This window comes from Phasianus colchicus, chromosome 1, assembly GCF_987193195.1.
Source record: "Phasianus colchicus chromosome 1, bPhaCol1.hap1.1, whole genome shotgun sequence".
In the NCBI taxonomy this organism is placed as follows: Eukaryota; Metazoa; Chordata; class Aves; order Galliformes; family Phasianidae; genus Phasianus; species Phasianus colchicus.
In genome coordinates this window covers 7537970-7562277 of record NC_143436.1, presented here as the reverse complement: position 1 = coordinate 7562277, position 24308 = coordinate 7537970, and the positions used below count along the sequence as shown (strand labels likewise).

The following is a 24308-nucleotide window of genomic DNA, read 5'->3' as shown; positions in this document are numbered from 1 at the left end:
GGGTCGATCTTTGGACTGGTAATTTCAGTGGTCTTTTCCAGCCTTAATGATTACACGATTTTTCCTCTGCTGTGAAGCATCGCTTTAGGCCCAAGTTCAGCAAGGTAATCTCAAAGAGTCCATTGTTTTCACAGGGATCAATTATCATCCAAAATTAGGCACATGCTTAAACGCTTTGCTGAGAAGAGGACAAAAGGATTTGTCAGGCTGGAGCTCCTGGATTAGCTGCATGCATCAGTCATGCCAGCACTGCACCCAGCAGCGAGCTCCTTCCCACTACGTCCCCACCCAGAGGAGTCTCTGGGGAATGTTGCCATGGATTTCCATGGGAAACAAGAGAGTCCATATTGGAAGAACCCTGTTAAGGTTGCTAGGCGTAAATATTGACTTAACGGCTCTTCCGTCTTTTTTTCTTTTTTAAGAACAGATTTGTTGGCCATGGAAAAATAAAATGTTGGAGTGTGCATGATTCACTCTGGCACTGGCACAAACATGCAGATCAGTTGGCTGGCAGTTCGCTCCTCTGTTAGCAGAACATCACTTCTAAAATGTGTCATTTTGTCTTGGCAGCAACAGTGGCCAAGCCCACAGACAGGGAGCATCCAAAAGATAAAATCTCCTAGCCTACCTTCCATGAACTCTGCATGGGCACCATCAGCCTTCCCCAGCACAGAGTGTTTGGTTAGCACTTCCAATGGGTTTTTAGGTGAGACACAGAGAAGAGTTGGTAGGACACTGTGATTGTTTTGCTCTAAAAGCCCACACCAGAAACTTCCCTTCTTGGACCCACTCTGACATGGGGAAGGATAGCCAAAGGTTCTGCAGGTAAAGCTTCTTGTTCAAAAATTTTTTGGCTGTTTCACAGACAATAAATATTTAAGACAGAAGACATTCCAGGTCATGCTGGAAGTAAGCAGAAGAAATGAGAGAAGATCCAAGGGTTTTTAAGAATCACAGAATTGTAGGAGTTGGAAGGGACCTCTGGGGATCAAGTCTAACCCCCTGCTATTGCAGGATCACTACAGCAGCTTGCAGAAATTTTGGTCATAACATTCATGCTTTCAATCCTGAATTCAAAAGATGTTATTAAAACATGACTTCAACAGACAGCATCATGCAAACCTTCCTCCATCGTGGTTCTATCAGATCTGGGTGATTTTGGCAGGACTGACACTGGGACAGACCTCTTCCAGAGGGTACAAAGCACATGTGACATTCATGTGTATCAGTTCTGGACATGGTCAGCACCATCTAGTTTAGTGGGCATGGTGGTGATGGGTTAATGGTTGGACTACGTGACCTTGGGTCTTTTCCAGCCTTAATGGTTCTATGATTTTATGACCTCTGACTGTCCCTAGAAATGTCGGAAGGGAACACAAAGAGTTCTCTTGCATTTCGGCTTTGCAGGGAGTCCTCTGGGACTTTAATCCCATCAGAGATTATGCACTCCAAAGACATAATGCAAAAATAGAAAGGGAGAACAGGATGAACAAAAGCGCATATTTATATTTGCTTTGCATCCATCCTCTGAAGCTCTGCACAACCCTCACAGGGAACAGGGACAAATCCCTCTGCCAGGCATCTGCACACATCCTTTGCAGAAGTGGCCAATTAGTGCATGGCATGGCATGGCTGTGGCAGCCTGGGGCTCTGGCATCCTACCCACTGATCAGACATCACACACACTTGCCATCCCTACTTGGTAGAAAGCTACCAGAAACAAAGGCAGAACACGTAGATACCTTTGGAGCTTAGCAACAGCAGCTCAGGACCCACTTCACCCCTTTCAATACTATTTCTACTTTTTAGAGGCAGATAATTCATTCAACAGAGGAGCAGGTTGATATCTTCTCTCCTCAACAGCAGAAAATAACAAACTGGATCTGTCTAAGTGTTTCCTTGGTGGTGCATACAAATTCAGTGCTGCGTCTGCTAGCAAAGATGCCTATTTTCAGAATTAATACAATGGCATGCAAAGTTTATATTAACAACAGCTTAGTAGGAGACACCAGATTAAAAAAATAAGACAGATCTCTCTTATGGCCATAGTGAGTGTAGGATGAGAGACAAAGTAGAATGAATTGCATGAAATTAAGGACATTTCTGCCCACAGACCTGGTTTCAGCTAGGGCAAAGTTGATTTTTTCTCTGCAGTGTCTGGTATGATGCAATGCTTTGGCTTTAGGAGAAAAACAACTTTGATAACAGACCGATGCTTTAGTTGTTGCTGAGCAGCACTGCACACAGCCAAGGGCATCTCATACTGTTCTGCGAGGCCATGGGGACACAAGAAGCAGGGAAGGGACAGGACCAGGACAGCTGATCTGAACTGGCCATAGGGATATTCCACACCATATGACATCACTCGAAAAAAAGCCTTGAAATACAGTGCAGTTGGCTGGGGGAGCAGCTCCTCCTTGGGAACTGGCTTAGCATCGTTTGGTGGGTGGTGAGCAATTGCGTGTCACTTGTTTTATATATATATATGCATATACATTATTATCATTACTGTTTTCCCTCTTCCTTTTCTGTCTTTGTAAATAGTTTTCATCTCAGCCCACAAGTTCTATTTTGTTGGGTTTTTTTAATTATTCTCTCCCCAATCCCACTGGGAGCAAACGACTCTGTGGTGCTGAGCTACCTGTCAGGTTAAACCACAACACCCACTGCATCCCCTGCCACTGCAGTGAGAATAGCCCAGCCCAGGTGCTATATTCTCTGCTCTTATACCAACATATGAGTATCAGGAGAAAGACCCATAAACATAGTGAATGGTTCAAGCTGCCCAGCATCCATTACTACCTGATCACGAAGATGGCAGAGGTTTGGGCTTAATGACAGGTTCATAGTATTCCACATAGCAAGCCAGCACACTGCATTTATCACCGAGTGTACATTGCACTGACCTGATATGGGTCTGGCCATGGGAAAGCAACAGCAACAAGTGCTTGTGCCTGTTTGGAGCCTCACCTCCTTACCTCTGCTGAATAGAATCCTTTCTGCCTATTGACATGGCCAAGTTGGCCCTTGAATTTGCTGCTTCATCTTAGGTTGTCTGAGCATTTAGCGCAGAAATATCTAGCCAGCTTTAAAGATTCGGGATCAGACAAATCACTGTGCTCAAACAATGAGCTATCAGCTTCTACAAGACCAAGAGCTGGGGCCAGAAGCCCCACTGGGGACAGCAGTGCAGCAGGCATCAGATTGCTCTCGTCCAATGTAGATTTCTATATAGTTGTACTACGTTGATTTCAATGAGAAGTTGCTTTTAGAAGAACAGAACAGATTATATGGACCAATCCTAAAGTCACTAATCTTTTTCCATTAATTAGAAAGAAATTCAAAGGTGACCAGTTCAAATCAGGTGACCTTCAGAGCACAAGATGAGGATGAGGTCAAGCCTCTAATGACTGCAATGAGTTCATAGCAGTCATGAGCTGCTTATTTATGCCTTAGTTATGTCTTACACTCACAGACAGGAAAGAATTGCACATCATGGACAATTCTGATAGGACAGAAGTTGCCCTGAGATGTTCCTTCCAGATGTACCTCTCCATGGTATGGGAGACTACTGCCATCACCTACAGCCATCTGTAGCATGCTGTAAGTTTGATAGCAAACAGCGTATAATCTGCACTGAGCACTTGGAAAGAACAACCCTGCTCTTACTCTGCTCAAAGCCGGTGACCCAACTGCTGACATTATTAGCGGGAAAGGGCTTTGCAGGCCATCATAGGTTTTAACTCCAGCCTAACTCCTCTTCAACGTCACTTTGCAGTCATCTGGACTGGCTTAATATAAGAGAAAACCAGAGCATCTCTCAAAACATTTTCAGCCTCGTTTAATCGCGGGCGTTCTTGTCTGCCTGTGACAGGCTGAACAACCTACCAGTCACACTTGTCAATCACTGCTCCTGTTCCTTCAGCGCAGGAGCATAAGGGAAACAAAGAAGCAGAAATGAAGGTCTGGTACTTACTTCCTCAGGACTGCAATTTCATTCTCTATGCTGCTTTCCTTCCCCTTCAGTGCCTTCTTGGGAATGCACTTGACTGCAAATAGTTTCCCACTAGCTCTTTCTTCAGCCAAAACAACTTCAGAGAATGCACCCCTGAAGGAAGAAAAGAAAAGAGAAGAAAAGCTCAGGTTTTAAGCATTGTCATTTCTCTGTTAATTGAAATTAGGCAATCGAGTATCATTCTGGTGGGTTTTGATAGCTGTAATTGTTAATCACAGCAACACCATTATGGAAGCACAGTGAAAGATGCTCTAGCATACGCAGACATTTACGTTCACACAAAATATGAAAGGCTTACCAAACCCAACAATATTAATAAAGAACTATAACCCGGCAGAGGTCTGAGCAAAGGCTAAAAATGTGAAAGCACCACTTCCACACACAGCGGACAGCTGATCAATGATGAACTTTTCCTCTTTCTGAGGTTTTTGGAGGTTGAATTTGCAAAGTCCCTGCGAGTAAAGGGACCTCACTGACCACCAGAGGTCAGGGCCTCCGCTGTGCTCCTCCCTGGCAGCCCAGAGCATCTCCTCACCCCTCCTCACTCCTGACTCAGACAGGGAGGCAGAATTCTTCTCTGCACACAGTTATTCCACAAAACAAATGGCTGTGTGTAATCGCTAAAGCCAAACAATCGGATTAAATCACAGGTCCAAATGGCCGCCTGAACAGCAGCCTCCCTGCAGTTGCCCCAGAGAGGATTACACAAATAAAGGATAGAGAAACACCATCACACGGCAGCCAGTCACTAACTGCTAAGAGTGGGCAGTGCTTTACCTGCATTAGGTTATTCTGTAATGGTATCATTGACTGCACTCTTCCTCCAAAGCATCTGCAGCTGACTAAGAGACCAGGAATACATTACAGTGCATCTACTGTTCTCAAACTGCTTTTGTAATTTTTGAGCATCATTGGGACACTGAGCAGGATTAGCTTATCACTGTTTTAGCACTGAAGTACTGGGCAATGCAGTGCATTGGCCTGATAAGGACCAGCAAATCCCTTTCACTGAAGCACCTGACTTGCCCAAGAAGAACCGGAGAACCACACGCTTGTCTAACCATATCCTAAACTAATTCCACCAGCAGAGAATTGTAGAATGGCTTGGGTTGGAGGGACATTAAAGCCCACCTGACTCCAACCCCTGCCGTAGGCTGGTTGCTCCCCGCCATCTCAGGCTATTCAGGGTCCCATCCAACTTGGCCTTGAATGCCTCCAGGGATGGGGCATCCACAGCTTCTCTGGGCAGCCTATGCTGGTGCCTCACCATCAGTGGAAGGATCATATTTTATATATAAAACACAGAAGAGGCAAGACAGTAGGTTACTCTGTTCTACATAACTCTCTGAGAAGACAGCTCAGGAGCAGGCTAAGCAAATCCACCCCCGATCCAGCCTGCTCCTAAAATGATAATATTTGACCACATTTTGCTACCACACTTTCCCTACCTTTCATTGTGATCTGATTTTTGAGTGGTCCTGTATGGAGCCTGAAGGTGGACTCAATCCTTCTGAGTCCCTTCCTGCTTGGGATATTCTATGATTCATTTCCCATGATCATTGCTTATCTAGATGTTTACAGATCAACAGAAGTGTTTCCTGGGCAGGCACTTCAATGACACAGTCAAGCACCCATGACCTCACCACCACTTCCCAAGTTGCAAAAGAGCTGAATGAATTGAGCCAATGGATAATTGAAGCGGGCAGAAAGAAGAGGATGCTGTTCTGGAAAGAGTTGCCTGTTTACACAGAAATACTTCAGCCATTAACAATAACATGGAAAAGAGACAGGAAGTTTAGGAATTGATTAAAAACGACTTTTGCAAACTGACAGTTTGCCTCCCTGTCGCTTCACTTTTTGGTAAAAAGGACAAAAAAAGGACCAGACTCATTCATGCTACTCTGCAGGAATAACTTTGTTTTCTACTTTGTGTGTAATCTGCCATGGCATGTCATAGCATCATGGACTCCGGCTGCTGGAGTAACAAAAATGAAAATTAAGCCACCCAATGTATTTTTGAAGACTATTCTTTGCTTTCCTATCATCAACGGTTCTAATTATTTTGTTCATTAAATAGTGCCTTTCTCCTGACCCTCCTGCTTGGGACAGTCAGCAGTGGAATTGCAGTAAAATCCTTTTTTCTGAGAAGTCTTAAGTCTCTTCAGTGCTAATTGGTTTTGGTCTCAGAAACTCACAGGGCAGCTCCCAGCTGTGTGTCATGAACTCCTTAAGTCCTATCTGCTCAGGCTTTCACCAGCTGTATCTTGAACAATCTTTTTGCCAGTAGTTAAGTGGTGTGTAAAAGAGCAGCATATCCATACTGGTCATTTACTGCTCACATAGCCCTCTGAATGTTTACAGTACTATAAAACACAGAGCTTCCATTCTAATCTGGATTTCATTGCTGTTCTAAGACAAAATAAATGAAATCCCTTTATATCCCTCTATGCAATATACCCAGCTTTGGGAAATGTCTATGTTTCAGCTGGGTTCATCATTTTGCTGCATTTCTTTTGCCACATACCAGGGCAGCCATGGGGTTGAAAGAAGACACTGTGAATTTAAATGCAATTTTGGGGGAACTCTGAGATATACTCATGAAAAACAATCCCACATCTCCTTAACAGCCTTTCTCATTAAAGCATGAAATGAGCTGAACCTCATCTAAAGCGTTCGCACACATGCCAGCCCTTGGCACTGATGGCCCACAGCTCCTGTGGTCACAGAGCAAGGGGAGGGGGGGAAATGAATTGAAGCAATGGGAGGAAAGAGCAAGGAGGGAAGAGATGCAGAGGGAGATCAGAAAGTTAAAGAGATAGGAAAGAGAGGTAGAGGATAAGAAGAAAGAAATGGCAGAAGAAAGCATCAGCAAGCAAAAGGCAGCAAAGACTCTACTGCAGTCTGCTGGAGTCAGGGGAGAGTCAGAAATAACAGCATATGGATGGACAAGTGATTATCTTAATTTCAAACACACTGTTGAATACACCCACACTTAATAGTTCAGTTCAGCCCCCCACTGAATCCCTCTTGTCTTATGCACGAATAGATAAACATTAAAGTCAGCAGGATAAGGCTGCTCATTTTCTTTCTAGCAGTAATATATCCTACAGAAATTCTCCACCTCCTCAAAAAACATTCCCAGAACTACTAACCTGGCAGGCTTGCTATAGAAGTCATTCCCCGAGAAGAATTAATGTGCCCTTTAAAATCAAAATGTTAACGAAGGCAGCAATTTATCCGTGAGAATTCATTACATTATTTTATTGAGGGTTAAAATGATTTGCGTTCAAAGTTCTGCCAAAATGTCTGGGGTTAGAAAATGGGGGATTTTTATTCTCCTTCCCCAGTAAAATGGGGTGCAATATTTATTTTTACACTGTGACACAGAATATATATTTTTTAAGGGCAGAGAAAAGAGGTTAATTAATTTAAAGTTATGATTTCAAAAGGCATCTGCAACGGTTGGGATGATCCACGCCCAGCAGCTGGGAAATGTCTAATGGCATTTCTAATGGCATCTACCTTTCCAACAGACATCAGGACCCAGCTTTGTCCTCTGAACTGGGGCCTTCAAACCCCTCTTATAGTAAACTAAGAAAATATCACGGTTGTGAGGAAGAGGAACAGCACTGCAAATGGGTACGCAAGAAACTTCTGCAAAAATTAAACCACCTTGGTAGGTGCCAAAATAGAAGGGCAGCAATTGAACCCGTTTCTGAAAGTTATGACCATGTTATCATTTACCCTAGGGGACCAGCTCTTTTTGAGTTTCTAATTAAGGCACTGGATAATACTGTGATCTGGGTCCTTTTTATATGAATTAGGAACAGTGTAAAAGGCAAAAAAATGACTTGACTTGTGACTTTGAGATAATGGCAAATTCTGGAAGGTGGCTGAGACCTTCTGACTCCTCATCGCATTCTTATGGACCAAGTAGCATCCTCTGCAGTGACAGTATTTATGGTTCTAATTTTCTTAAACTGTTTTCCATTCAGTTATTTTATTTAATCTAGGTATACAGATTAGGATTTTGAGATTATCACTAGAATATGAATGGTGTTCATAACCAAACAGATTGGATTTTTAGCCGCATGGTTTTATGGGTGTGGTGGTGATGGGTTGACAGTTGGACTAAATGATCTTTGTCTTTTTCAGCTTTAATGATTCCATGATTCTCTGTTAGAAAGCAGAGGCTGCAAGATCAGGTTATCCTGAAGATCAAAGCAAAATAAGGGCCAAATAACTTTTCTTCATAATAACTTAGAGAATAATAACTTAGTACACTTAATTTCAGAAATTCAATGAACGACAAATACTGTGACAGCAAATCTGTTGACATTCAGCAAAAAAAAATACTGCTGTCACAGAAACACTGGCAAATGAAGACAAAGAGTTGATGGAGAGATAAAACTTCATTTTTCCATTTGCAGAGACCTCCACGTTGAACAGTTTTCCACTGCATTAGCAGGTGCTCTATCACACTAAATCAACAGACGTAGTCAGGAAACAGATTTCACATCTTCAGTCTGTGTATAGCTAATGTTCTTAATTATAGTACAGTTTGCCTTCTGTGTGTACTTTGCCCCATGGAAAAAATTAGTGAACGCTCATGGTTTGAAAAATATACCACATCCATAGGGAAGATCACTTTGATGGGAGACTAACAAATGAGCAAAAGCGATCAAACCAAAAAAGCCATTTCCATAGCATGGCTTTGGTAACCACACATCAATTCTGCTCTTCAGCACCACAGAAAAAAAGCAGCATTGAACTAACTGTCCCAGACAGGAACAGGTATTTAAGGAAAAGTCTTTCCTGGCACTTGTACAGCTTTTCCCATGGCCCTCAAGGAGTAACTGAGGGATAAGCTCAGGTTATAGGTATAATCAGCATATACAGAGGAGTTTATGGTCCTGCAGAATATTTTCCTATTGAACCATTTTTCTGCAAAAATAATCTTTTTTTTTTTTTTTCATTAAATTTTCTGCTCAGTCATTTCTGTACAAACATCCGCACTCTCTCAAATTCCAGACTTTTCCCAACAGAAACCAGAATTAAGACTGGAAATAAAGGGTTTTTGCTCCGAAGTTGTGTCTGTGAATGTTCAGAGGTATGTGTGAAAAAGAATTTACAGTGAAATTTTCAACAGTTCAGGATTACCTGAATGCAAAGGTAACAAAACCAAGGTGTGGAGGGTGTTTTCACCCAGCTAAGAACAGAGGAGACTCTTGGGACTATTGCATGTGGTACAGAAGTCAAATATTGCTACAGGTTCCCAGCAGCTTAATGTAAATATACGTGAAAGTAAACACGCATACTGGTCTGTTTGCTGCCATCTATTCTTCAGAGGACAAATGCTTTTTCTAGCTATTTTCATCCATCAAACACACCATCCCAACCCTGCAGCCTCTTCTATGGCAATGCTTCCTCCATGTCTGCAAACACAGGACGACCATGATTAACACTGTATTAACGTTGGTGTTTTCAGTCTCACTACTTATTTAACTTTCATCAAACCAGCCAAACCAAAAATGCTCTTGTTCTACCTTTGGGCAAGGTAAATCTCTTCTGCAATTCAACTGACCATCAGGACTGTGTCTGACCTGGTATCCCCCCCCCATGTCTGATCCTGACCCATTCCTGCAGGAATGACCCACAGAAGTGCTGGTGTCCCATGCTGAAGCTGCTATTACAAGTTCTAGATGATAAACAGCACTTTGAACTGTGTCCAAAACACTGTTGATGTAACTTTGTGAACACACAAATAACAACAAAGGGCAAGGGGCAAAAATACTGTTTGTTGCACGTTCCTGTAGAGGCAGCAGCCTTCTGTACCACTGACACATCTCTCTGCTCCCTAGACCATTGTCCCATGCCAATAATCTCAGTACTTTGCCCAAGCTAGGACTTTAGGACCATTGCAGTTAAACATTTATCTGCAGGTTAAGTGGCCACTTACCCGTAAGCCAAGAGGAGGCTGGGAACTGGGGACATGGGGATAGACTATGTGTCCTTTAGCTCAGGGCTTCATCTCTCCCACAGCCTTGTTGGTCCTCATCTAGTACAGCTTCTGGGGAGAGGAACCACACCAACACAGATCTCTGCTGGGACTCATAGCTACAACCATAACAGAGATGATGGAAGAACTTCTTTACTCAGAGAGTAAAGCCCAGAGAAGCTGTGGGTGCCCCATCTCTGGAGACATTCAACCCAGGTTGGAGGGGGCCCTGGGCAGCCTGATCTGGTAGGGGGCAACCAGCCCATGGCAGGGGGCTTGTAACCAAATGATCTTTAAGGTCCCTTCCAAAAGAAGTCATTCCATGGTTCTACAATCATGCTCCAGGTAGAGCTTCTTTACCCTCCTTATAAGCAACTACTTTAGTTTTCTCCCAGCCATTACCACGCCACTCACCACGATGGAACAAGCAGCATGAAGCTGTGTGTAGTCACCAAAAGTGCTTGGATTTAACTTCTACTTTCTTGGTAACTATTATCTACAATTACAACAACAGCTTAATGTTTTGACTATTCTTGTCACCAGTCAGCTGCAAGAATATAATGGCAGTTTGAGGCTTATCATTATTTCTTGGTTTTGCTCCTCAATACTTAAAACTCTCTGAGAAAAAAAAAAAAAAAAAAAAGTAGAATTAAATTGAAAATCCATCAGCTACTTAGAGAAGAGAGACTTTGTGAAACCATCACACACCATTTTAAAGTTGCATGTGATAGTGCATGAAATTATGACAATATAGGTAGTTAAGGTACTTTCCTTCATACCAGTGCCTCTTCCCCCGGACCGCCTTCACCAGAGCACAACCACCTCCTTAATGGTCAGCAATTTTTAGCCACGGAAAAACTGCAGGAAACCATTTAAACTATTTTGATCAGAGTTGGGACAGCTTCCAGCCATGCAGATGAGAAATTCAGCGGTGCTTAGAGCACTGAAACTCCTACAACAGCAGAATGAAAGCACCAAAGCACATGGCCACGGAGCAAGAAAAGCTGGTATGCAAGAGCAGGACAAGGATTTGGTGCCACGAAACTTAGGCTCAAAAGTGTGTGATTCACATAAAACTCAGAAACTAAGCTAAAAAGAAAGTTTCTGTAGAAACTCTTCCCTTTACTGAGATGAACTAATTTGTTTTGGCTGCCTGATGTATGCTAATTCAATAGGAAGTTATGCAGTCTGTTCTAAGACAGAGATGCATGGATGCTAAAAAGGGAAACTGGCCCAGCACGGATTCCCAATCATGTTTGTTATAACAGTCCTCTTCTTTCCTGAACTATTTGCTCCTTTCTGGTTAATTCTGACCCCTATTAGAAAAGGAAGTGCTGTCTTTAAAGGCCGATTACTTATTTTTCAGCCTCTGTGGCAGTCACAATAAAGCTATCCAGAATCAAAAGCAAAACACATACTTTGTGTAATGATCTCTTCCTTCTGATATACATTTCACAATTGTGCTGTTAAGTACTTTATTTTCCCCACTGATGATCACTTTCTTTCTACACGTTCAAGCACTTTTTTTTTCCCTTTCATCTTACAAGACAAAAGGAGCTCATTGTCTCCCTGGCAGCATTCTCACAGGGAACTAACCTTTGTTTTTCTAATAATGGCCTCAAACCATTATTGAGGTGTAAGTGATCTCCATAATGCATTCTCTTCTTCTGACACTGACATTTGCAGGGTCAATTACAATGCATCTGATTTCTGGAGATCTTATCTGGCCATATAAACTAGATTACACCAATCTGGAAAAGCATGTTTCTTCCTCTTCCTCCACATGGAAACATAAGAAATGATCTGGCACACCATGGCACTCTTCAAAGAGACTGGATAAATTTACAAGCACGTGGATGACACTGCAACTTTCATAGCAAAGCAGAGCATAGGTAAGATTAAACAACTGTCTAAAGGGGAAGTAACAACAGTTGGGTCTAAACCACATGGAACTGCAGTTTATCCAGGAGTTTTACCTAAAGGTGTCTGGACCTTCACAAATCCAAGTTCCAAAAGCATGCACAGCACCTCTTGTTTTCACACGCTCTCTCTTTATAATGCAGAGCCTAAGTACCAGTTCTGGCGATCTTCCTCGGTAATTAAAAGCAAACAATCATATTTCTCCTAGTTCTCAAATGCTGACCCTGTTTTTCAGGAACTGTATGATCCGTTCTACAAACGAGGGAGCTGAGGAACAGAAACCACATGGGCTGATTCTTCTTTAGTAACTACTCATTTAAAACCCAAGAACTTTACATAATCTAAAAGTACACCCTTTGCAATCCCTTTTGTACTCAACAGAGGACAATCTCCAACAGATAATTACATCCCATTCTAAAATATATTGAGGGAAGCATAAGTCCTTTCCACGGACAGTCCCGTTCTCCATTTGGCTCTGGGCAAACATCATCTGAGATGACCAGAGACTGGTGCCACGATGCCCACGAAGGAGCTGCAATGTCAGCCACGGGATGTATAGTCTTACTTCAAGGGAAAGCTGAGCTTGACCATCCAGAATTAAACTTCTCTGGCTTCATCTACATGGATATTGATGACATCTGAGCTATTTCCCCATGGCTCAGATGACAGACAAGAGATGACCAATACAGCAGTGCTGTCAGCTTGTTTTGGGGTAACTAACAGCGGTCAGATGAAACACATCCTAAATACATCTCTCAGTCTTCACCGAGAGCAATGGGAACCTTAGGGGAGAAGTCTTAACTGAGGTATCTTAACTATCTTCCTAACGTACAGGACCTGAGTATGCAGAATAATCATATATTCAAATCAAAGCTAAGATTAGGACTTGTAAGACTTCTACACCCATGAACACAGCACATTTCCTGCCTATTTCAAGGACAAATTCAGATTAATCAGATCATGTAACCAAGGCACATCTCCTAGGATCTGCCTCTTCCAGACTAATCGTGTGGACCCAACCTACAACCCCCAACCAGAACACTCCCCACAAGCACAATGAGCTGCCACTGAAAGAAGAGACCACAAAGTTCAGAGCTGTCGCATGCACAGCTGAACAGCTCTCATTGTGTATGAGCCCTTCTGTGCCTCTATGAAACTTTAATTGGCTTGTTCTCATCCTGTTGTTAACCATCCAGCCGGTCTTGCGTATGTAACTGTTTTAAATATTTGGACTAAAAATGATGTGTATTTTGTATCCTTGCCCACTCCAAATGGTAGCTTAGAGTTTAAAAATAAAGAATTAGAGAGAGATGGGAGAGAGAAACAACTCAATACAACGGAATACAAATTGTTTTGTAGGAACAATAGATAGGAAAAGCCACCACAAGATAAAAAGATCTCCATCTGAAACCTTACTTTCAATAGCCACCTCTTAAAATTCCACAAGAATTGTTTGCTTGCCTCCTCCCCAGCCTCTTGACATGTGGTTTCATGTCTTAGCTGAAGAATGTTAAGAAATCTTAGCAAACTAGTTTGCCTAGTAACCAGCAAGCTTGAAAACAAACATTTTGGCAAAGACTATTTCAGCATAATTGTAGGCAGAAGTTACCAGGCATTTCTGAAACTCAAAGATACTTCTGATAAAAGAATTGCCACACACTTTCCACACGTGCAAGCCTCAGTCCTGTTTGTTAAAATCTCAGTTCAAAAATAGGTTTTTCCTTTCAGATTTGGTTCATGAGGAATTTCTCCATAGTTTAAGGTGCTGTGTAGAGACTACTGACAAAACAGGTGCAGCATCAGCAAGTCTTTCTTCCCCTAAACCTATTATCATGTGCCTCTGCTCTGATCTGAAGGAGCATTTTCATGTCACAGAGTTACACAGACTGGCAAAAAGGCAATTCCCCAAGTGATCTAAGCAATCAGAAACCTGCACCGACTTCCACCAAAAGACAGTGCCAGGAGGGAAGACGCTCCAGCATGGCAGACCTACACCAAAGCATCTGAGCCCATTTGAGAATCACAGCAAAAAGGACAGATCTCCCCACTCAGGGAGGTGAGCCTGTTCCATGGAAGCCATCAGTCACTGAGATCTCTTTCACATAATCCATGAAAGACATAGATTCCTACTAGTAAGAGGGTGAAGACTGAAGACTTCTGGGTCTGCCTATGCAAGCTGTGGCTACTGATTGTCACTTGACTATCAAAGCTGCGATAAACTGCCCGTGGCTTCAGCTGACAGCACTAACACTTGCCCATGCAGGGCTACACATGCCTTTGTTTTCATCTCTTCTTCTCCAGTGTGCAACAGCACAAAAGAAACCATCTCAGTGCTCCAAGCAGTTCACAAACACCAGCAAGAGTACACTGTTGCATATGGGTGGCCTTCTGTGTTGGAAAACTTTGGCAGAAACAACCCAACAACTACTCTGATTTCCTTTATCTGAAGTGTAATCACAGCACATCGTAGCCCCATAACACAAAGAGGGGTTTCCTAGGAGATGGCTGCCACGCTCCCTACCTACTTCTAAAAATGAATTTTCTAAGAACTCATTTCCATTGAAGGCTGACATGTCACACACAGACCATGTTCCTCATACATTGCGTGGGGCCAGGCATCCCAGATCAGACCACAGAGCAGGTCCCAGCAACACCAAACCTACCCAGTGAGATGGATGAGGATGGGGAAGGGGGAACATAGCTCTGCAAACCTTTCACGAATAAATACAGTGCTTCTTTGGAAGCTGTTTTGTAATTATAAAGATGAATCAAGAGGAAGAGGTATGTTACTATCCCAGGTGACACGCTCACCAGTGGGTGAAAGTCCTGAGGGATCACATAAGAGCACTGCAGAGTGGTGAGAAATAGTGGGATAAAAAAAATCTCTCTCCCATTGCAGTGTAAAGATTATCTGGGAGCCAATTCCCCATACCAGTTAAAAGATTATTTAAAAAAAAAACAAAAACAAAATCCAGAAATATGGTCTTCAGGGTTCTGGTTACCATCCTTGAAAGACTTTCCAGGGAAGCGAAGGCTGAAACCTGATCCTGCCAGTACATGCACAAATTGTTCCTTGGGGTCATTTTAGAAACAGATCAAAATGAGACAATGCCTGTCCCCAGTATGATCAGATGGGAGATGAACTATGAGTAAATAAGCTTTGAGACCTTTAAAACATGACTGGCTGAGAGGATATATGTGAAACTGTCAAAGTAGCAGGAAAAGCATGATACTTCCTTGGGGAAAACAGTTTTGCTTTCTGCTATGACTAAGAATCTAATTTGTTTCTAAATTTTTTTTACCTCTTTGAAACAGAGCCCTTTCCCCATCAAAATGTTTCCATTTACAAGCAAACAAGAAGTCATTCCAAGCAAATGGAGACTTGAGGATCTAAATTGTGAAGTCACTTATTTGTCCACGAAAAGTCCCTTTTCATAGAACCAAAGAACCATAGAATGGCTTAGGTTGGAAGGGACCTTAAAGATCATTAAACTCCAACCCCTGCCATGGGCTGGTTGCCCCCCACCAGCTCAGGCTGCCCAGGGCCACATCCAACCTGGCCTTGAGCACCTCCAGGGATGGGGCACCCACAGTTTCTCTGAGCAAACCTTTACCTGGTTAAAGGAAGACATGATGAACTCTCAACAGGATCTGACCAGTCCAAGCTCTTTTTTTTTTTTTTTTTTTCCCCCAGTAATAGTCATTAACAGATATAATGTAAGAAATGGAGCTCATGTAGCAGAAAAGCCTTCCTCCAGTATATCTCCCAAACTTCCAGCTGTCAGCAATCCAAGAAAGGAATCTCTTTTCAAGTGACAATTGCACTGACCCATAACATATTAGCTACCTAAACTCTACTGCTCTGTATAATTCAGTTTATTGAGCCCATCTACACCTTGAATTTCACAGCCTCCTGTAGATCGAGCTTTGCTGTTTGGGCACAGATTATAGGAGAAAACAGTTCTTCTCATTTGTTCATTTTATTTGCTGACAGATATTTTCCCTAACTCCCTATTAAAGCACATTTTAAAGATGTTAAGCAGCAAACTGCTCTCTCATGTCATGTAGTGGGTGTTTTATCACAAAAATACTGAACAGTTTTAAAACCAAGGCTAGAGATCTGTGCTAAAAGCGATCAACAAAGAAAAGGGTTTGCAGAAGTGGATTCCCCTTTGCTTTTCAAGGCAAGAAACTTGACATATTGTTGGGCATACATGAAATAAAACCCAAACTCTTCAGAAAGAAGTGCTATATCTCTGTGCTAAATCTTCAGTGCAGTGTTTTATTTGGAAAGGAGAACTATAAAAATGAGGAAACTTGTTAGCAAGAAGGAAGAAGCTCTTAGGAGGCAGAGACAGAGAGTTAACACTTGCAGGAGGCATAAGGGCTGTTTCAAAACATCAACACTCGAAGTTCAGAACAAATCTACACTGTAAAAAAAAAAAAAAAAAAAAAAAACCACAACTTGAGAAACAGAGAAGACTGATAGACAAAGCATCTGGGCAAGAAGAATTATGAAAAGACAGCATCCTCAAAATCAGAAGCTGTGTCCAAATGAGGAAATAGAACAGATTCTAAGTTCCAGTGGGTATAGTCTAAAAACATCAAAAGGCAAAAAAAAGCATTTGATCAGTAAGTTGCGAGAGGCAGAAAATTCAGTAAAGACTTTCTTGCACAAATCAGAAGGCAGAACTGTACCAACTGTTGTACTGAGCGACATGGGTCAGTGAGGAAATATTAGTGGTAGGCTGCCGGGTGGACTGGATGATCTTGGAGCTCTTTCCAACCTGGGTGATTCTGTAATTCTGTCACTGGTGGATGAAGATGCAATCAAATATAAGAAGCATGAAATAACCCACACGACAGTGGCAAAACAAGTTACTTTTGGGCTGAATCTGTGCACATTGCAGAGAGATTTGGGAAGGTTCTTACGCTGGAGACTTTCTTAACAATGTTGGTAGAAGGGGTTATAGTCTGAACTGACCCAACCATTCTAGTGAGACTTATTAACAGTATTGCAGCTTTAACCACGGGAGTAAATTTCTTGATTAAACCATTGGGGGTACTCAAAAATAAGTAATAGCTTATGTGATACAACTTTCAAAAGGCGGTTCAAAGCAACAATTCAGGGAACTCCAGATTAGTAAATTTGATGTCAGCAGGTAAGCAGAAGCTATAATGAAGAACATCCCTCTAGAAAAGGACAGAACTACTGAACACCTGGAACAACATGACATACTGAGGAAAAGGACCTTTGAAAAAGCAATGCAGTGAAGCACTCTGGAGGAGCCAACATATATGCAGATGAGATGATGTTGATGTATTGCTTATATTTGAAGGAGTGCACCAACATAAGCTCACTGAGCAGCTTAGCTGTTAGTGGACAGGAGAAACTTGTTGCATGGATAAAAAACAGGTGAAAAGACAGACAAGAGCAATGAACAAACGGCAAATCCATTAAATATTAAGGGTTAAGGATGGCTAAGAAAGCACTTCACCATCCCAAAAGCTGAGTGTTTTTGTGGGACGTGGCAGAATCAGGGCAGGAGACAGCACTGACTGCAGGTATGAAACAGCTCTGTTACAAGAGATTAGTGAAGGAATTGGAACTCTTCAGCTTCTTCAGGAAGGGACAACTCACTATGCTAAAGGCATACTCACAGCATTGTAACAATCACATTATTGTTAAATGCTGACCTATGCTTTTCACTTCACACATCTGGCACTGGCTGCAGGGATGGGACACGAGAAGAGCTGCATTTTTGCCCTGACCCTGTACAGCTGCTCCTGTGGTCTATTACTGTGGTAGAGTCAGCAGCAGCTGACAGGAGCTCACGTAACAAATGGGCATGTAGAATACTGGGGAATCAAGTCCAGCACTGACACCAATATAGGAACGTCTTTAGGGTTAACTGATGGCAAAAGCAAGGAGAAGTGCATGTTCAATTCCAATGAGATCACTTCCACCTAAGAAGCCTGGTCTGGATGTCTAGTAATAAATACCACCTCTGACTTCAGGGGAATTAACACAGCAGAAAATTACCACGAGATGTCCAGAGAAAACACAGCTTTGCAAGCTTATCACATACCTGGGGAGGAAAGGGTCTTTGTGATCTTATTAGACTGATCTCTCTGGAATAAACATAACCTCTGTCTTTCTCTAATCTGTCTTTAAATGAATCACATGTTGCATCTTTTACTGCCAGTGCAGATAACAGTGGTCTCTTTGCAGGATTAAAGGAGAGATGACACTAATTAAAATAAAGGTCACATCCCAAGACTTTGTTACAATATCCTAAGTGACTTGCAACAATTCTCCTTTGTGTTCCTTCAGTTAGAATAGCCCAAAACTTCAATATTTCTCATGCATGAATCCCTGTAACATCCCTACAGGCAGTTTTGTCACTGGCACGAAATGCATGGGAAGTTGGGCAGAGAAGGAGCAAAGAGGACAAACCCCAGGTTCTCTCAGTACAACACTCACTGCTTAACTGGAAAAGCATCTTAAATGCTACCAGATGGCAGAAGACCTGTTTTCACCGTAGACCATTTAACTTAACTCTCCCTTCCTCCTGTATTACAAGCTGCTGTCCCAAAATCACACCATTCAAAGTATGGGCAAAAGCACAGTTATTCCCCCGAAGAGCAATCAAATAAAAATCTTGCTGTCTCGACCATCTTGACATGGAAACTTAAAATTTCAGAAGTGTTTCTTGCTTTCTACATCACACATTACTACATCTGCAGTAAGTCACACACATTGTCAACTCACTAAGTCGGACAGTTAAATAAACTTGCTTATTGGGTCTCATGCTTGAGAGAGAATCCAGTTTCCTAACTTTAGCAGTGTAAATACACAACGGGTGAGCTGCCATCAGAGGTTTTATAAGGAAGCAAATCTTTTCACTTTGTTGACAAAAGCTTCAGAGTAGCTTTTATTACACTTGATCATTAGCAGGTGTTCATATTTAACTTGTTTTTGTGGGATTTTTTAAGCCTGAGATGCATATAGTGATTTAGAATTGCTGTTTATTCATTTTTGTGTAATAGGAGAAGCAGCATTTCATCTGTCTCATCCATATTTAATAGCTCCAGGCACAACAACCACAAAAGGTCTACTTTTCTCCCACTAGGGAAAACATTATTATTACTAGTACTAGTACCATGACTACATCTGTATTCTGAAATTATTCATCCCCAGTTTTCTATACTATTTCTATGTTATCTGTGAGCCAGATCTTTTCCCAGTGCTTATCCATGTTACCATTCTGATGCAGCTATGCCAATCTGTGGTATGTTGAGTCACACTGGCTAAAGACAAGCCAGTTGAAAGCTTCTCAGCAATGTAAGTCAGATGATTAAATTTTTCTGCCCTAAGGCCCTTGGAAAGGCCCTGGGGGTGTTCAAGAAAAGTGTAGATGTGGCACTGAAGGACATGGTTTAGTGGGCATGGTGGGGATGGTTTGATGGTTGGACTAGATGACCGTAGAGATCTTTTTCAATGTAAATGATTCTATGTTTCTATGAAAGCTACACATTCCCCACTCCTGCTGTTCTGAGGAAGGTGGCATAGAAAGGTATCTGCTGACCTTGGATGCCGACTCCTTTCCCCAGGATGAGCTCAATCATGTGCCTTTTCACACTTCCTATTCTTGATGCACATAAAGTAAGTGGTGGGGTCTGAAACAGATCCTGATCCATATTTCACCCATGCCTAGAGCAGACCCTTGGTGACATCATCTAGCCCAACCACTGACCCAATCCCCACCATGCACACTAACCATGTCCCTCAGTGCCACATCCACCTTTTCCTTGAATACCTCCAGGGTTGGTGACCCCACCATTTCCCTGGGCAGCCTGTGCCAATGCCTTCTCTCAGAAAGATCAGAACCTATGATGGACTTGTTTCCAGCATCTACAGTGCCATCCCCATCCCAGCTGCCTCCCAGGTGAGTCCATGCAATTACATCTCTCATTGTACCACAATGGTGCTCTCTCTGGGATGGCATGCTGCTGTTTAATTTATAAACGTCAATTTGGAAACGTAATGCAGTGAAAAATTACCCACATTAGACAAAGAACAGTTCTCAGTTATGAATAGATAAGAAGGTAACAAAAATAATTAAGTACAAAACAAAGAGAGAGAATGAAGGAATGCAGGCAACCCTTTAATGCAACCTTCCCAAATATTACACACAATTGATTTTCATCCATTTAAATGCAAGGGAATGGGTAGCTGAGTGGCAGGTGTAATATCAGATAGGACATCACAGAGACTCTTCCTGTCTGGGAACTTATTTAATATTTCAGTCTCAATTAACAAATAGAATTAAGTTGACATTTAAAAATCTAAACAAAACACTTCAAGTGAAGCTCTTTAAAAAGCTTCTCTAAAAGCTATTTTTTACTCTATGAACCTGTTCATTCTTTGCATTTGTAATAACACTTCCAAGCAAAAAAAAAAAAAAAACAATAAAATTGGGACTTGTTGATTTTTACCCCAGAGCACCAGCTGGGGATATGGGGAAGGAGAAGCTACAGGGTGCATCCTTGGTTCTGGCAGTACAGCCCCATGAGCTATCATCACTTGTCAGCTGTGGAAATCCCAGACTGCATTTCTAATAATTTCACTACACAAATGCCATCAACAACAGCAACAAAATACTCATCAGATTTCAAGCTTTGTTTTGTCCAGTGTCTCTCTACACACAATGATAATAATTCTGCTAGACGCTCACCCATACACTGTAAAGCATCAATGGAAACCACCGCAGTGTGCATTTGCCCTGCAAAAAAAAAAAACCAACACAAAAAACCACAGTGCTGCTGACACATACTCAGTCAAATAGTTAAATTGAACAGAAAAAGAGAAACAAGGCAGGTGGGAGCATCTTCTGTTTTGCCCATCTACCGTGGAAAATACCCAGTGCTGCCTGTGGGTGAGAAGAGGAGCCACTACTCTGGGCCAAACCAAAGGGCAGTCCAGGAAATATCCCCTGGCTCTTAACAAGCATTAACATTAAAGAAAAAAATAATAATAAAAAGAAAGAAAATATGTAAAGACCCTTCACCTGATTCACTCTCCTGGTTTCCCACAGTCAGCCAAGCAATCTGCTATGTCTCTGCAGAGATAAGCAATGCAAGAGTGTAGGCCTCTTCTCCCTGGTAACTAGTGATAGAACAAGAGGTAATGGCTTCAAGTTGTACCAGGGGAGGTTCAGGAAGGATATTAGGAAACATTTCTTCTCATAAAGAGCACTGGAAGGCATCGGCTCAGGCTGCCCAGGGAGGTGGTGGAGTCACCATCCCTAGAGATGTTCAAGGAAAGGGCAAATGTAGCACTGAGAAACATGCTTAGTGGGCATGGTGGGGATGGATCAAAGGTTGGACTAGGTGACCAGAGTGGTCTTTGCCAATCCTTAATAATTCTAAGAGCAGGCTTCAGCTGGTGTCAGCTGCAACCTGTTGATGTTATGGGCTTATTCTATTTTCTATCTATTTTCTATCCCCCTCTGCTCTCTCACAAGTTTTCTGATCCCCAGTATAGAAGATATCCATTGAGAAGGTTTAGTTCAGCTAGGGCTGTGCCATGCTACGTCACTGGCTTGTGTCTACATCAGAGGAATTGTAAGAGCATCAATGCAGGGCTATGACAGAGAACGTCAGACCTGGGAAAGCTTCTTCCTGGCATGTTACATAGATACTGGCTTGTTCCTTCAAGATGGACCATTCTATTCTTTGAAAACCTCTGGGTTGATCTAATCCCTACTAACATATTGCTTTACATTGTGTCAGGGGACACAGTGTAGAACATACTTCACCACAAATGATTGACTTGGCTGACTCCATTGCTTCACGTTCTTCCAGGTTTTCATAGAATCATAAGATGGCTTAGGTTGGAAGGGACCTTAAAGATCATTGAGCTCCAACACCCTGCCATGGGCAGGGCTGCCAAGTACTAGATCATTTTTATCTGTGTGCAAGGAATGTCAGTGTGCATGTTGGAGAGCTTGTTCTCCATTTGTTGTCATACCAAAACAGTCTTCTCATTGATGTCACCTTTTGATCAGTGAATCCAACTTCAGACCCAAGCTCTGGATTCCAACATCAGCAAGAGGCTCATTAATTATCTAGGATGGGAAGCTCCAGCATGAATTGAAAGTGCTTCCATGGAAGCAGGACTTGAGAGATCAGCCAACAACTTAACCACCCCCTAAAACTGCCCAAGACTGGGACACAAAAGCACACCGAAGGTGGAAGGTGTCTCTGACCACAGAAGGGGGTTAAAATCAGATGATCTTTCAGAACCCTTCCAACCCAAACCATTATGTGGTTCTATGATTTTCCCTGCATCAAAGGCTCAGGGCAAAGTTCCTAATTTCATCTGCTTCTGGGGAGCCAAGTTCAAGTTCCCACACTGATTCTTGCTGTGAAGAGAAGACATTTCTTATTTTTTTCATCCCCTTTCTGTGTGTGATTAGAGATGGGCCCAGGAGACCAGGGTCTGCTGGTGAGAATTTCCCCTTTGATCAACTGAGAGAACTGTGAGAGTTTGTGCTTAAAGCCCTGCAGTCCAGCACATCCTCATTAGAGATAATCCTAAAATCCGTGGTTTGAATGAAAATGTGAGCTTTTCAAGTGCTTGGAAGGGGAACAGGGGAGTTTCTTGTTTTAGTAACACTCTTTAACCTGTCATATCTCATACCAACAACTGAGGTCAGGTTCTGCTTTTTTTCCCCTTATTTCCAGATGAAGAAAGCAGAAAGAGTAGTTTTAAAAAAGAGACAAAACCTCCAGTAGAACATAGGTCAAATTCAGTTTGTTCCCTATGTTTCCCATGGGAAAATTTGCCAAAGAAAATTTAAAGTAAATCCAAGAGGCAAATGTAATGATCTCTACGTGATTCATTTTTTTCTGGCTATTTACAAGGCACAGTTTCCTCATACAGAAGGAGAAAGAGAGATCATATATCTCTGTGTTCCATAGATCAAACAGTAAGGAATGTTTCACCAACTTTATTCATTTTCAGGCACCCTTCCCTGATTTTTCTCCCTTTTATTGTATGGTTAGACTGCAGTGCCTCTCAATGCAGAGCTGCAGAGTTGACTCACTACTGCTCCTTTTTCTGCTCCCCAGTCTCAATGAATTATTCAAAAGGGCACTGCTAAGTTGGAGGGAAGATATCTTCAAAAATAAAATACTTTTTCTTTTCTAAGTTCCAAATGGCACCTTAAACTATATATTTCAGAGGGGGGAATGATCAAATTTGTAAGGGACTCATTTTCTTATCGTTAATAATGTCCTTGGTTTTCTTTCAGGCATATTTCAGGCCAGACAACCTGAATTCATCATCAGTTTCTAGACAACTTCACTCTCTGCTTTTCATGCACTTGCAGTAATGACATTGCCAAGTCTCATATATTTATCCTCACAATATCTTTGGGTATTTGTAGGCTTTTTTATTTGTTTGTTTGTTTGTTTGTTTGTTTTGCAAAATCCGAGCTTGTAAAGATGTGAGTAATGCTGTGGCTCAGCTTTCATTTTTATTTTGTTTTCTTTTGGTATCTGCTGGCCATAGCAGAGTTACAAGGAACTGTTTGACCACATAGCTCAATAAAGGCTCAAAACAAAAATGCTATTGTATTTTTTTTTACATAATCTTGTTATTTTTATGAAGCTTTTTGGACAATAGACTCAAACGTGACTTGTCTAGAGGGTTAGCATTAGCATCCAATTTTCTTCCATGATGCAGCTCCTTACAGTCAAAACATAAGTGCAAAATGTCCACAGCTTATGATCTGTCTCCTTTTCCTTTCCTTTTCACCCTGGGCTTCAGGAGATACCATCTGTCAAAGCAGTGCAAGCAACAATAGTAAGATCTTTCCCAACTGTTCGCAGCCTTACGCCATGTCTGTCCATTACCAGAGCATCTAGATGATACCAGATAAGAAAAAATACATGAAATCTAACACAGTGTGTACAACAGTAAGTTCTCAGCAATTCTGTGCTATAAAATGAGCAAAACCACAGTACTGATATTCAATTCATTATCAATATTTGAAGAGCTCATTGAAATCCAAAGCCTTGGAAAAAAGGTGGGGGTTCTGCCACCATCACTAATCCATTGGTGGGAAGAAAGATGCTCACTATGCATCTCGGCACTGTGCACTGGCAAAGACAGAGATTTCTAAAAGCTAACATGGATTGGTCAGTATTATCTATGTAAAACTCTTGTAAGAATGTGTGTGGTTAAAAGTACCTGACTTGAAATGAAACAAAAAAGACAGAAAGTTGGAAAGACAGAAGGATGGACAAATGGAAGAAAGGAAGGAACAACGAACGAAGGAAGAGGGGAGGGAGGGAGAGAGGGAAGGA

At 42.0% G+C, this 24308-nt stretch overlaps 1 protein-coding gene across 3 annotated transcripts in view; it reads right to left on the bottom strand.

The window, feature by feature from the left end:
* The window catches only part of CAMK1D (calcium/calmodulin dependent protein kinase ID), a 252128-nt gene that overhangs the window by 154618 nt on the left and 73202 nt on the right, over positions 1–24308 (bottom strand). For all 3 annotated transcript variants that reach the window (XM_090134801.1, XM_090134793.1, XM_031616048.2), the window contains exon 2: positions 3977–4108. In XM_090134801.1, coding sequence (XP_089990927.1) covers positions 3977–4108 — 132 coding nt within the window. The remainder of the gene's footprint in view (positions 1–3976; positions 4109–24308) is intronic.